This window comes from Centroberyx gerrardi, chromosome 6 (assembly GCF_048128805.1).
Source record: "Centroberyx gerrardi isolate f3 chromosome 6, fCenGer3.hap1.cur.20231027, whole genome shotgun sequence".
In the NCBI taxonomy this organism is placed as follows: Eukaryota; Metazoa; Chordata; class Actinopteri; order Beryciformes; family Berycidae; genus Centroberyx; species Centroberyx gerrardi.
Window position 1 is genome coordinate 15513627 of NC_136002.1, and position 14775 is coordinate 15528401.

General features: G+C 39.4%; 1 protein-coding gene across 1 annotated transcript; it reads right to left on the minus strand.

Moving 5' to 3' along the window:
* Positions 1-513: 513 nt before the first annotated feature.
* Positions 514-13313, minus strand: LOC139931813 (T-lymphocyte activation antigen CD80). The gene is made up of 8 exons (XM_071925419.2): positions 13306-13313; positions 8322-8344; positions 7333-7409; positions 5668-5973; positions 3992-4276; positions 2563-2691; positions 2393-2417; positions 514-2045 (listed from the first exon to the last, which is right to left on the minus strand). The coding sequence occupies exons 1-8, from the start codon at positions 13309-13311 to the stop codon at positions 1997-1999; spliced, it is 900 nt and encodes a 299-aa protein (XP_071781520.2). The 5' UTR covers positions 13312-13313; the 3' UTR covers positions 514-1996.
* Between the last annotated feature and the right edge of the window lie 1462 nt (positions 13314-14775).

Genomic DNA, 14775 nt, shown 5'->3' on the forward strand with positions numbered 1-14775 from the left:
GCCAGTTCTGGCCATTCAAGTTTTGTGAATCAATCACAGCTTTTCACAGCACTAACCAGGCCTCTGCCAGTCAGCCAGGGGAGGAGACTCACTGTTGCTCTGTGGTGTTAGTACTACATCTAGTGGCTGTAATAGATATTGCATCTGAAAAAACTCAAGCATGGAGAGTTACGTTTTTAAGAGCTCTATGTTTATGGATGGATTTCAGTGACTGAAAGCCACTGTCAAGCTCTTGACCAGTGTGAATTATTTTCTTTCCTTCCTGTCTCCCTAACTGTCTGCCTGTGTATTTCTGTATGCCCATTATACACAAACACCTAACTCCAGCAGTCCTGATAGTGTATTCTGCTGAGTGACTCCATAATTTTTTCCACAACATAATGATATTTAAAATACACAACTGTAATTTATTATAAATCTCAGTATCAAATACTTGGATGAGATGAAGCCTAGGTATTGCAAAAATGATACTGAATGCCAAACAATTCAAAGCTACAAAAATAAAACAAAGAAGAGTTTTTAGACAGATTTATTATTGGGAAATGAAAGCAGCCCTTCAGAGAGTTGGGTAATTCTAAGGAAGTTGGAATAACAGAAGCCATCTTACCCACAGTACACACATTCAGACAGCCAAGTTAGTAATGTCATGTACACTGTTAGAAAATAAAGCACAGAGTTTTGTACTTGTGTTGCTGGGGGTTGTAAATTGTAAAACACTAACAAAAAAGACTAGATAATTTACAACAATTCAGAAAAAAAATATAAAAACAAATAAATATTTTAGAAAAAGAGTAAATAACAGACAAAAAGCTTATTCACTTCACAACTGGAAATCAAGTAACCGATGGCATTTGAAAAGGGGCGGAAAAGACTAAGAAATCCATTACCCGATTGACTGAGATAATAGTCAGGATTAAACAAGGTAACGATGCCAATGTATTTTCCCTTTTTGTATTCAGTATGTGCTGGAAACTCCACTGCAGACAATTACTGTCTGTTTTTCAATGGGGTTTTTTTTTTTACAATGTACATGACAATCCTTTCCTTAGAAAACATTCTAGGGTCTAGATAATGTACAAATTCACTTTTAAACAACACATAGTTTTTGATATTAAATATCTTATCTAATCAAATCTAGCATGCCCATCTCCATATGAATTCAGTGGCCATCACAACTGTCATTCATTAGTTTTTTACAGCTCCCACGACAGGCAAAATTACTTCAAAAGTAAGAGCCTGGACACATAATGAAATATAAATATTATTACCTGAATCAACAATGTGTTGTATATGTATTGGAGGAATAACCTTTGACTGTTTTCAAAACAAAAACAAGTGAATACTGTTGACTCTGTCCCCAGGGTCATATTGGTCATTGACCATTCCAGTAAAGATATGTGCACTAAATTGAAAATATAAGCTACTTCAGGACAGTGTTCATGGGAAATGTTAAAGTGCAATAATACCAATACATTTTAACACAATATCTTGTGCTTCTTCATTCCTGACAAAAGGTTTCATCCTCCTCTCACAGTTTTGGTCTGTGTTTCCCCTGGAGATTTTTTTGGCAGTCTGGAAAAGCCTCTAAAATTTTAAAACATTTTGAACCACAGATGACTAAAACTCCCCAAAACAGTAAAACCATTACAAAAGAGTTTTGGGGGGAGTGGGGAAGCTACTAAGTTGGCTGACACACTGTATTCAGAAGTAGAGGAAGCTGGTGAATACTTTCTAAAACACTTAACAACATCATAAGTGCCTGCATGTAAAGTATTTGTGGTTCCCAGTGGGATTGAATCCCACTGGGAACATTAGTACCATGCTGTCCCCATTGAGCTGCACATTGCAGCAGGCGTTGACCCAGTCCCGGCCCGTTCCCGGCCATACAATCAGAAAAGTCAACTTGAGTGAGGTGAAGTCAAGTAGATGAGAACACAAACGTGTTTTGGTCCCAACAACGGAACTGGTCAGTGATTCTTCTCCACCGGTGAAGCATTCAAGATGCCTCTACCTCTCCTTTTTCTCCATTCAGAACAATCACCTCACTGCACAGAATGACAAATGGAAAGAGAGGAAGGAGGAAGGGGAAAAGAAGGTTAATGGAGGCAAGATTGTGAGTGTAAAGCGAACATTTTAGGGCAATGTAGATGGGGAATTGCATCAATAATTATGACTAATAGTATTTTTTCATTACAATTGTACAATTGTGTCTTATAGCACTCCTTAGCAGAGATTTTGTTCCATTTACAAATTCCCATCACTGCTGGAAGCAATATGTTCCACCTAATGCACATTACTTCTGTGTGGTACTGCTGTATTGTAATTTGAATCGATGGCAATATGCCATACATCATCATGCATCATTCAGACTGTCTGGTGAACATGCACTTACTCTGGCTTGCTAGCTCCAATCGCTCCTGGAAATCAACATAAAGAACGTGCCATGAGATTTTGTGCATTGCTATACAGTTGTTAATATTGACATCTATTTTTTCTGCCCACAAACAGAACTGCAAATATGTGTAAAATGGGTATTGAGACAAACCTAATTTATGTCCTTACCTCGGGGTTTGCCTTTTTTGCATTTCCAGTACAACAGCAATATTGCCAAAATAGCACTTACAACCATCCCTGCACAAATGGCTTCTGTCATGTAAGAAACGGGATGCTCATGTGAAAACATGGGTTTACCTTCAGATGAAAACAGATATATACAAAACATCAAGGTCATAAAGGATATACTGTCAAAAACATATCAAATCTATCAAATCTATCAATACTGAATAACCTATGATATTATGAAGCAAAATAATCTAGCCATTATGTCTCCTGACCTACAGCATGGTTTCCGAATAATGAAGCGGTAAGAATTTATAATTTATTGAGTAATTTAGGATTATAGCGACCTTCTGACTCATTATTGTCTCATTTAAGTTTCTTTACAAGTAAACAACTCAGTAATTACTAGTAAACTATCAAGTTATAATTAAAATATTAAAAATATCTTCCTTAGCTTGATTTGTTGCACATTATTGTGTCCTTAATGTTAGGTTAGTGATAAATTTCAAGTTAATGAATGATGAATGATAATTTATTTTCCTTTATTTAAGCAGGAAGTCTCATTGAGATCAAGATCTCTTTTCCAAGAGAGACCTGCTAACAACAGAACAGTTATAAAAAAAGACAACAATCAGCAATCAAACAAAAATCAGTGGAAACAGTTACAGTCAATGTTAAAAAAATCATGGATTAAGAATTTGAACTTTTGAAAGAATTTGAAAGAAACAAGGAATTCTAATTTCAAAGACCTTTGCAAATCATTCCATTTGTAAGGCGCAGAGTATCGAAAACCATTTTTGCCAAGCTCTGTATTTACATGCGGAATATCTACGATTAGGTAATCCTGAGACCTGGTCCCATATTTACTGGCTTTAATTGTGATTAGAGAAGAGAGGTAATGGGGTAATTTTCCTAGCAGAGCCTTATAAATGAACAAAATACAATGCATTTCCCTTCTTTTTGTCAAAGAAGACCATCCCACTTTTTCATACAGGACACAGTGGTGAGTATGAAATTTATCACCAGTAATAAAACAGAGAGCGCTGTGGTACACTGCATCAAGTGGTTTTAACGTGGAAGGGGCAGCATGTGAATGCAGAGTGTCTCCATAATCAAAGACAGACATGATTGTAGATTGTACAATCATTTTTCTGTTAGGCATCGAAAAGCAGGCTTTATTTCTATACAGAAATCCCATTTTAACTTTCAGCCTGTGAGAGAGGTGTAATGACGATAATGACGATGTAAATTTGACAAGGAAGATTGGTGAGCAGATAAATTAAATTTTTAAAAAAATGCGTGCCCTCACATATTCCCTAAAAGTGTATCTAACAAAGGGGATCTGTGCCAAGGGGTTTCCATCGCACTTCACACACCCCTGTGAGCTAGACTGGCTCCGGCCTTCAACTTGCTCCTTGGGTTCAATACTCACAGACTGTGAGCTCCTCCGAGGTGACGCCCCCCACTGAGCAGCTGAGGGACTGCAGCGGCCCGTGGGAGCAGTTGAAGTACGCAGTGCTGGAGCTGTTGAACAACTTGGAGTCCGAATCGGTCTCTTTACTGCTGTTCACCACTCCCCACCACTGGCTGGTGGTGTTCACGTTCCACGCCACATTCATGCTAGGATAGCCGCCATGAGACTCGCACGTTACCAGGCAACTAGAGCCATGGTTATCATCACTACAGGACACTGACAGTGTGGGTGTGCTGTAGTTGGCTAAGGAAGAAAGAGAGAGATGAAAGAGCTGATTAACAAATGCAAAGTTTTTCTTGTTCTGAAAATTGGCTTGATGGGATTGGACTTCTTCATTGCTAGGTTAGTTACAATGATGGTGATATATGAATGTTCACTTCAATTCACTTCATTTCTCTTCAGTTCACTTCATTTCACTTCCAATTCACTTCACTTCATTTCTCTTCACTAGAGCTTAGTTGAGTTTTTAATGTCAGATTTTGTCTAACATCTGTCATGGATCCCAAGCAACTTCTGGTACCGCTTGCACTTGTTAGAAGTAGTGTACATGAGGCCATGAGCTAAATACCTAAACTGAGAATGTAAATGGAGCAGAAAGCAGGAATTGTTGTGGCTGAGGAAGGGCTGTGATGTCAAGTTCGTACTTCCTCAAAAAGAAAATGCAATCTCTTGCCAAACAACTCTCTGTGACTGAAGAGACTTATAGTGGTGACTATGTTTCATTCACCTCAAACAGAGAGCGCGTCTCCAGTTACAATTTAACACTAGTATGTATTCAGACAGTGACACGCTGTCAAGTTTTAAGATAACCATCTCTGGGTTTTCCTGTTGGCTCAGCTGGCACATGCCTCATACTAATGACACCATGTGTTCAAATCCAGGGTATGGACTTTGTGCTGTGTCATCCCTGCAGTATATTAGCTAAACAGGCTGTAATCGCTGTGCTTGCTGCCTTTTGATCTGATTTTGCCCCACTGGATTGAAGGTACTTTTTTCACTCTGAAATTTAGTTTTTGTTGTGAATAATGAGTATGTGAAATCTAAACATGACATTTATGCATATTTTCTAGGTTTTGAAACAAAGTTAATAGATAATTCCCTCTCTAATTCACGCTTGATCTTGAAGAAGGCCGCAAGGCCGAAACGCCATCTAATAAAAAGTATTTTCTATGGAGCTAGAGTGTGCGACACACTTTTTCTTGTTTTCTTCAGTAGATAATTCCTGCCATGGTGAATGTTAAGCCCATTTCCCAGAGTGCCCTTGCTCCCTTATGAAATTTCTGTTTGGTTTTTTTTGTGGTAACTTGTAGACAAATTGTGTAGATGGCCTACATTTTACCTATTTTTTAAATTGTGAAATCGGTCTTGTAGCAGACAAGAAACAAGCTTTTTATTATCATTAGGTCCAACTCATTTGTGCATCTAGATTTCGAATCATAAAGCTTGCTTACTCTTACTTAGCACCTTAATCTAATCCATTTCATAGGAACTACTAAACCTTTCCTCAGCTGAGATGCTTGAAATGAGGCTGGGTGTAACCATGGAGGATGTTAATGACTGGTGAGAAGTGCTCTCTAAGGCAGGATATACAGTATATTATTATCTTTAAAAAAAAAAAACACACACAATCATACCTTTGACACTAAGGTGTATGACAGTCTCAGGAACATCATCGCTGCCATCGTATTTTAAATGGCAATTATACGCCCCATTGTCTGAGACTTTTAACCCCTGCATAACCATAGATCTCTCGGTGTGGTTCACAAGGGTACGTGTCGAGAATTCAGTTTCAGGTAGCGGTCTTGAAGCATGGTACCCATTCATGAATGCAGAGCCCTTCTGAAAGTAGAGAAAGCCCAGCGTCCTTTGTTTCTCGGAGGGGCAGAGGAAGGTCACATTCCCACCAACCTCTCCTGTGACCTGGATCTGAGCAGCAGCACCTGCAGAGGAAGGAAGGCAGGGTGAAGGGTCAGAGGATGAGGGTTTGGGTTAATGTGTTAGGGTTAAAGCATTTAGTTCTAGAAAAAAAAATCATGAAATATTGATTGTCGAAAGGGACAAATTAATGGGAATGACTTGGTGTGCTATTATGAAAATATAAAAAAATATACATTTGTCACAATGGCTGGAAAAATTGCTTTACAGTGACATTTCTTTAAGTAGAAGACATATTATTTTTATGCTTGCCACAAATGAAGCATCTACATGTGCTGATGTTCCTAAGAGAGTTTTCATTTGGTCCTTTTGAACTGCACATCTAAAATGCCTGCGGTAGTAACCTTTATAGGCCAGCAAGTACACAATATTGGAGGTGGAATGATCCATTGCTTCTATGGAGGTATACATGCTAAAAAGTGAAATTGTTCTGCCAAAGTGGAATATAAAAAAACAATAAGAGACTTAACAATAGGAGACAAAAAGTTGTTCACAGTATTACGGACTCAAACTATTGTATTACATGGGCCAGATAATAAAACCAATAATGAAATCACCTAACTTCACCAACTATGAGTAGAGCTTTGGTTTCAAATCAACATAATGTAAACAGGGTGCGCATTCAATTCTTGTGTGTGGGTGTGAAGGTCAGGACTTTACGTTTTTCTACTTTATGACGTTGTAGACTAATCTCAGTTCCTCTTCAGCCTGCTTGCCCTTTCCTTTTTTATCTGAACCTCAATACTTGTGGTGTCCCTTCCATGATTAATAGTTTCTAGACACCAAAAATACCATCAAAAGTGAGCTAACAGTGAGCTTAGAGCTTTGTGCTTCTTATTGTCACCTTGAATATAATATGGATTTCACAGCAAAGGTGGCAGAAAAACAGTTTCATGGCCTCCATGTTCAGCCATTTTACAACAACCTCAAATATAATCATAGTTCACTCTTAATACTTACTGTAGGCCTACTGTACTGACTGGTTTTTGTCTTAATCATGGCATGGATATGATCTACAAGGTTTGGGCAAGATTTGATGGCCCTACAAATGTAAAATTCAAAAATTGGTTTGGGAAAGCAAATTTTAGCATTTTTTATTTATTTAGTATGTGATTAGGTTAAAAGGTAAGATTAGGTTTAAAATCCTGGCGGATCACTGTCTAATAATGGTGCCTCAATGCCTCAAAGATTACCATATATTGTTTAGATTGTGTCATAACACCAAATTGTGTTGTGACATTGCTAATCCTCCCTCATAAAAACTTTCTATTCAGGTCAACAACAACAAGGTTTCAATGAGCTGTTAAGATAAGATCAAGGCGAGTTTCTGACACTGATGTCACTAGTAGGAAGTAACTTCTCACCTGCGACAGATAGGGACAAGTGTAACATCGGAGTCAAAAGCAGCCAAGCCAACACCTGGGAGGGGCGCCTGGGGTTTCTTGGAAGACAACAGTCAAGTTAGGTGTTTGTTGACATGGTTACACAGGCAACCAGGGTGCACACACAGAGACATTTCTAAACACATTTAGGCACAGGCGGCCAAACAGGCACGCACAAACACTCTCTCTCTCTCTCTCTCTCTCTCACACACACACACACACACACACACTGGCATATTTGCTTACCTAATTTTACAGAGGCACATTAACCATTTTGAACCCACACTCTTAGTTCAACGGGTTAGGGTGGGTTAGAAGTGGTATGATTTAACACTATCACAGTAGCAACCAATCAATATATATCTAAACATTCTGGGGAGAACCCAGCTGTATTGCTGTCTGCAATGTTGAAACCAGCATGTTTGAATAAAAATTCTAGACACAGAAAAATAAAAGGTAGAAAGAAGTTTTTCGTTTTTTTCCTGGTAATCTTTTGTGGCTGACTTACAGTTAGACCGAGTTTTGGTTCTAGTGTCACGGTGATATTTGTACTGACGGGGCCTGTGACTCAGAAAGCTGGAATGTTCAACAAAACTACCACTGAAACGCACAACATTTGATCTCTTCTCCATAGTAACAACATGGATCATACAGATGTTTATTTCCATGACTAAATTCCTGATAGTTCTATAGCAGCCATCCTGCGCGCACCACCTAATGACCCAATGACCATTTAAAAATGCTGACTTGAACGAGACTGCTCAACCTTTTCATTCTGAGTCGACTTTTCTTGTCATGCTGTTTCACTCCCCATGACATCATCTCTTACTCTACATGAAACCAGTGCAGATGTAGGCGTGCTGGCAAGAATAATCACCAAATACTTTGGGCGTGAGCCATAACATCAGTAAACAGCAGTGCCACAATCTCAAAAGCTTAATGACATAATAGCAAACGTGAGCTGTACTTACAGTAGCAGTTTACTCCTTGACACCTGTTGAAAAGATAGACAAGGTTGTCACTGTAATGGACTGGATCGAGGACATAAGGAGGATTTTCCTTACATTTCATTTCATTTCATAGCTCTTGAATCAGTGTACTCAACAGGCTGGAATCTGTTGGCATGACGAGTTCATTATAAAACAATCATGCAGCAGTGTAAAATGACGTGATAGCAGACAGATTGTATGAGCAACAATCATCTGTTCCTGTGTATCGGATTTAATCAGTGAGTGATTTGCTCGAAGTTAGCAGTTGGGATGATGAGCAGGTAGATTGTTGTTTCTCACATTTTCCCTAAGTCTAAACCCTAGTCATGACCTTTGACCTTTAAAACAGAAAATAGTAGTTACTGCTGTTTTGCCTTTGTAGGGCTGTAATAGCCATTCCCCTTTCACTTCCTGTCAAGCCACCCCTGATTTGAATGTAGCACTGTTTATGTGCAAAGCCAGTAGGGAAAGCTATATGTTCTCTTTTTTTTTTTGATATACTACTAGAATTACCTAAAAATACAATCCCTACTCCCTACTCCCAACCTCCCAGCTCTTGACACTGCCACCACTCGTAGAGCACTTACCATAGCACACGACCCCAGCCACCCCCTTAATCCATGCTTCACCCTACTCCCATCTGGCCGGAGATACAGATCCCTGATCTGTAAAAAGGCACGCTTCAGCAAAAGCTTTGTGCCCTCCGCCATTACTGCCCTATATATCTATAACGGACTTATGCTCTTTGTGAATGTTTTCTTGTGACCCCGCTCTGTAGGGCTATGTTGTTTTGGTGACTGGCTCTATGTCCCCCTATGTCTCTGTATTTGCTGGATGTTGTTTTACATTTTTTGTATGTGTACAGGCTGTGGAAACAAATTTCCTCTAAGAGGACAATAAATAATCTATCTAAATCAACTCATGCAGGAACATGTTAATAATAATAATAATTAATAATTGATTACATTTATATAGCGCTTTTCTAAGTACTCAAAGTGCTTCACATATCGGAGGGGGGGGGACTCAACTCATCCATCACCGGTGTGTAGCACCCCACTGGGTGATGCACGGCAGCCAGTTTGCGCCAGAATGCTCACCACACATCAGCTATCTCAGTGGAGAGTAGAGGACTGAAAGAGCCAATTAGGTAACGAGGGATGATTAGGTGGCCATGATGGAAGGAAGGCCTGTTTTGGGAATTTTGCCAGGGCACCGGGGTTACACCCCTACTCTTGCTCTCTTTTGAATCCACATACAAACAAAAATTAAAAGGAAGAGAAATTAAAAATATCTCACTGGCCCTCCACATTCAGTGTCAGTAAGTAAGTAAATAAAGTAAGCAAAGAATAGGAAAATGATCAAATAGATCTTCCTGAAGGACCACACCCGAAGAGTTTCCACCAAACACCAGATTGGAGGAAAGTCCCTCTATATTCCCAACAATATGAGGGAAGGCTGTAGCATGGAGGCTGACAGTGACATCTGTCTGAGGTTATCACCAGTTTCTATGGAATGGTCTACACCTTGACTTCTTTAACTGTGAGTCAGTGCACAAAATGGCATACTTTTTCTAGCGGGTCCTCACATGAAGTAATGTGTGGGTGTCAGCATGAGAATACATTTCTCCTCTGGAACACAGGCTTAAATGATTTTTAAGAACCCATGACTCATTGTGCATACAGGGAGAAGTCATCGAGACAGTCTGAGAATTAATCATTAATCACTATGAAATAGACTGTTCCCTGGTTTCATAAACTAAGGGCCAATACTGAAAGTATCAGCTTTAAAGCATCAGTATGTTAGTTTAAATTAGTATACCAGTTTAGTACACAGTTTAAACTGTTAAAAATAAAAAAGAAGAAGGAGGAGGAGACTGACCGACTGCCTGCACACCGTGGGAAAAGGAACATTAATGCAAAAGAAGGTTTCCGGGGAAACACCATTACCTACAGTATAGGCCTAATGAGTGAAAACATAGTTTCCAGACACCAAATCTGAGGAAATCCCCAAGGGCAACATAGTAATCTAATTACTGTACATGTTGTGCTGTGTATCAGTAAAAGTGATTTCAGAGGAACAGATGTTGTCTGAGTATCATACTGTATCAAGTGCACTAACACTTTAGATGGAAGTGGGGTGGTGGGTCTGCATGATTGGAGTGAGTGACCCTACGTTGACTTTAAAAACTCCACCAGTTAACACGGACGTGTTGTGGCAGCACAGCGTTGTTGTAACTAAGAGATTTGCTTAACAAAATATTCCATTCATGCGTTGACTTTGCCACTACAGTAAGAAAATCACCGCGCTACATCCTGGCAGTGAATATCGGCCATGCTTGTGACTTCTACTCTTCTACTGTATTACTACTGCCATTATTTTTGTTCATTAGCCACACTATTATGCTGCGTCCATGTGCTGGTGGGAAAGTCCAACACCTGGTACTTCCAAGTCGGCTGCTAAACAGCATTACATTCACGTGCCATTTTGTTGGAAAATCAAACCCAGAGGACAAGCGGTATAAACAAATATAAACCGTTACAGAGGCTGCAGCTTTGCAAGTTTGGAGATGATGTTCAGCGTCGGCAGAGGTTTGCGCTAGTTAGTTACTGTGGAGGCACTAGACTTGACACCACATGTACCCCTGGATGTAGGACTTCTGGGTAAAATGAATAATTTGCAATAATGATTTAAGATATTTAAGGCAGTTTATGGAGAAAGAGAGGTTAAACTGAGACTGCATTTAGACATGCCCTCAAATTTGTTTTCTTGTCATGGGTTTCCCGAATTCATGTGGTTCAGTGAAGTTAAAACATAAGTATGGTATCAGTACTATGATTTACGCTCATTATTTGGTGGCTATAGTTTTGACATCCCTTTTACACAATAGTGAGAGGTATGTGGGAGAGAGATTTACTTGGTAATATGTCATTGTAGTTAAGGCATATACTGTTACATAGAATGATTCACATATTTTTGTGGTTATGGTGATTAGACCCCTACATGTCCAGCTATGTGGTATACAAGGCATACGAGTCACACTGACTATTTACAATTATTTGAGAACATTAAAAAAAACAGTGAGTGCTGAATTTAGCCCTCATTTAAAGTAAACTGTGCTGCTGATCATCAAGTAAGTGGGATCTCCCTTTGCAGTCTGGGCAAGTGTCTGACTCACAAGGGGATTTGCATGGGTAGCTGTTTACTGAAAAATGAAGCAATAATTTCTGTGCGGGTGAACGAGAGATAGAAGAGAACAAAGGAGAGAGAATGATGTTGCACAAAGAGAGAAACAGAAGGTGAGACCGAGAGAATTGTAAAAGAGAAAGCATGAGTTTTCCATGACTAAGTGTGCTATGAATCAAAGGTCTACGTGACGAAAGTTGAAGTGGTTGCTTTCTTTATTGACATACTGTTTTTTATCGATCTATGTATAGTTATAGTGCTGATAAGACGTTAAACAATGAGGCTGTAGTTAGTGCAGATTGGGGATTCCCACATTATGTAACATGAACAACGTACTAGTCATCTGCCCTACTCTGTTGTGCTCAGTAGTGTCAAGGCAGGAAATGAAAGCATATTGTTTTGCTTTGGCAAGCAGTGACATACAAAACCACATACGTACGACATTCCCATGTGTCTCAGGCAAGTTTCATGTCTTCATAATGTTGGAGCCATTTGCTGCCTACTGTTTCCCACAGTGGTTAAAGAACAAAAGAGGTGTAAAAGATTTTGCGGTGTGAAACTTTTCATTCAAGGCAAGGTGAGAGACTTGTGGCAGTGGAGGTGTATTTAGTAGGGTAATTTGGTATTGTAAGCCTACAGTACCAGCTTCACTTTCTTCAAGCCAAAACCAAAACATCAGCAGACACTTTTCTCTTTCAGTGATTTTGAGCATTCGGTTTCCACATATGGTTGGTTACTTGGTTGATTACTTGTGGTTACACTTGGGTACGTGTAGTGTTGCACATGCAAAATCGGGGACCCCGATCGTGCCCATACAGAACAGAGAATAATGTGGCAGTTACTTTCATAATCACAAGTAAGGCTTAAAAAACTTCTGGGGCACTTCTAAAATCTCTCCAACCATCCACAGAGATTCCTGGAATCCCATTTGATAATCAAATCATGTAACGGCATGGAGGAATTTCATTTCTGCAAAATATAAATCCTCAACTGTCAAAAGTCTGATCACTCAGCAATGATATCCTTTAACTGAAACAACCACCTATGAAGTCAACACTCTAACTCATTCTCATAGTGGTGATTTATAGAATTCACACACTCATGGAGCAGACACACACACACTCTTGCTCAAATATTCTCTCTCTCTTCTTCCTCGGCTCATTGGTTTGCGCTCTCTGTTTCTCTCTTAGACAAACACACAAGCACATGCTCAGAACCAAGCAAGTGCCTGTGCTTTTTTATTCATGAGCAGGCAGTTGCACATTGTGAGACAGCCGATTTTGCAGAGAACAAATAGACTTTGTGATAAGGATGCGCAGGCTTATCTGATGTCAGCGGCACAGTTCACTTCACTTATAAATTTAAACCTTACATTACATTTATTTTCAGTTTTTCATCTATTCAAATAATTGCAGATAGTTGTTCAGTGGTCTGCTGCATGCCGCAGTAATAAAGTAATAAACAGCGCAGGCACTTGAAACCATGCCTCTCCCCTCTTCCTGTAAAGGCTGTTTACGACAGCTAAGACAGTTTCAGTTTGTCTCTCCCGTCTCTGTCAGAATGTGCGAGTGTATGAGAGAGAATGTGTAAGCTATGTTTAAACTTGCTGCTGTAGTTCTTCCATACAGAAATAGAAATTGCATTTATGCATGAAAGACAAACAATGAATTAAAAACAATATTCTTAAACAAATAATAACTTAAATAGCCATACTGACAACAACACCATATATCATTTTCAACAGTCAGAGGACAAAAGAAGAAAAATTGAGCTCTACTCTTACCATCATGCTCTCTCTCTCTGTATCTCAGACTGAACTCTGAATGACAAGTTTCAAGTTGTCATTATGAGCTTGAGGAGGAGGAGTCTTTTTTTTCTTCTTGTAAAGCACGTGTAAGTACGTATGTGTGTGTGTGTGTGTGTGTGAGTCATTTGCAAGTATTGGGGACGTCGTACAACTGACATCAGAAAGAAACACACTTCCCTGTTTTCCCAGCTGACATTTTGGCATGCGGTTTCTAAAGAATGAGATAAGGACAGGGGGCGTTTACCAGCGCAAAAACAACAGTGTTGGCTTCCGCAAACACTACTACAGCACTTACCTTGCTGTACCTACAGTAAACCACAAAGAAGGGAACGTTCCCTGCTCACTTACCAGGCTATAGTGCAAAACTGTTCTGACTAGTTAGAACTTGAATGGGAAAAAAACATAGAAATGACAGGCAGTTAGAAGTGGGCTAGCATTCAGAAAAGCTTTACTTTAAAACTTTACCCCTGATATCAATTGTGAGTATAAACATTTAGATTATTGAAGATTATGTCTTGCTGCCAACTTGTCACACCCTACCTTAAGTCTAAAAACGGTTTCATTTTTGCATATGTTGCATATTGTCTAGGCACTTTGCAGAAAACTAAACAAGTCAGCCAATATTCACAGAAACCATATGGGAGAAGTAGTACCGAGGGGTTTCCTTAATCACTGAGAAAAACCCTTGGTTTCCACTCTGGATTAGATTTTCCTGACACCTGGTGAGTCTTAAAATATTATTTATTTGAGAAGAAGATCTATTCTTCATATTCATAACTTAAAAAAAAAAAAAAAAACATCAACCTGCTCTTGCTACCATAATGAGTCAGTTTCTAAGCTTTGCCAGATTTCTCATTAGTTCTTCAGTCAGTTGAAAACTTACCACACCCCTGACGGTTGTGTGTGTGTGTGCGTGTGTGTGTGTGTGTGTGTGTGTGCGTGTGTGTGTGCGTGTGTACGTGTGTGTGTGTGTGTGTGTGTGCGTGTGTGTAATAAGAGACACCTGAGACAGTTAGAAGGTCATTCCTGGAGTCTGGTCACATAGCTTTGATCATTTTCTCGTCGCCTCAGAAATAGACCAGAGAGGACAGGACTGGCACAAACTTTCCCTCCCTGTGTATATATGTGTGTGTGTGTGTGTGTGTGTGTGTCAACCCTGTGTGTACACGTTATTGTGGTCTTGTGGTTTCTGTGTTATATACAGGTGGTGTGTTATTTTCTCAAGAATTGTTTTGCCCGTAACACATCTAAAACTATACTTCCATCTACAGAGAGGCTTATGGTTAGAGTTTCACACACTCAAACTTCCTTTCACACGCGATTTCACTTTGTTGTTCAGTCACTTCGTTCAAGCACTTCACTTCACTTCGGTTCTTCAATCACTTTGTTCTAGCACTGTACCTAATGGTAAATAATATCTATTAATTTGCTTTACCCAGTATTCCT

Coding starts and splice junctions, on each gene's coding strand:
- LOC139931813 (XM_071925419.2), bottom strand. Junction 5,974..7,332: donor CTTGTCCCTATCTGTCGCAG/GTGAGAAGTTAC, acceptor CTTCCTCTGCAG/GTGCTGCTGCTCAGATCCAG. Junction 2,692..3,991: donor CTCGGAGGAGCTCACAGTCT/GTGAGTATTGAA, acceptor TTTCATCTGAAG/GTAAACCCATGTTTTCACAT.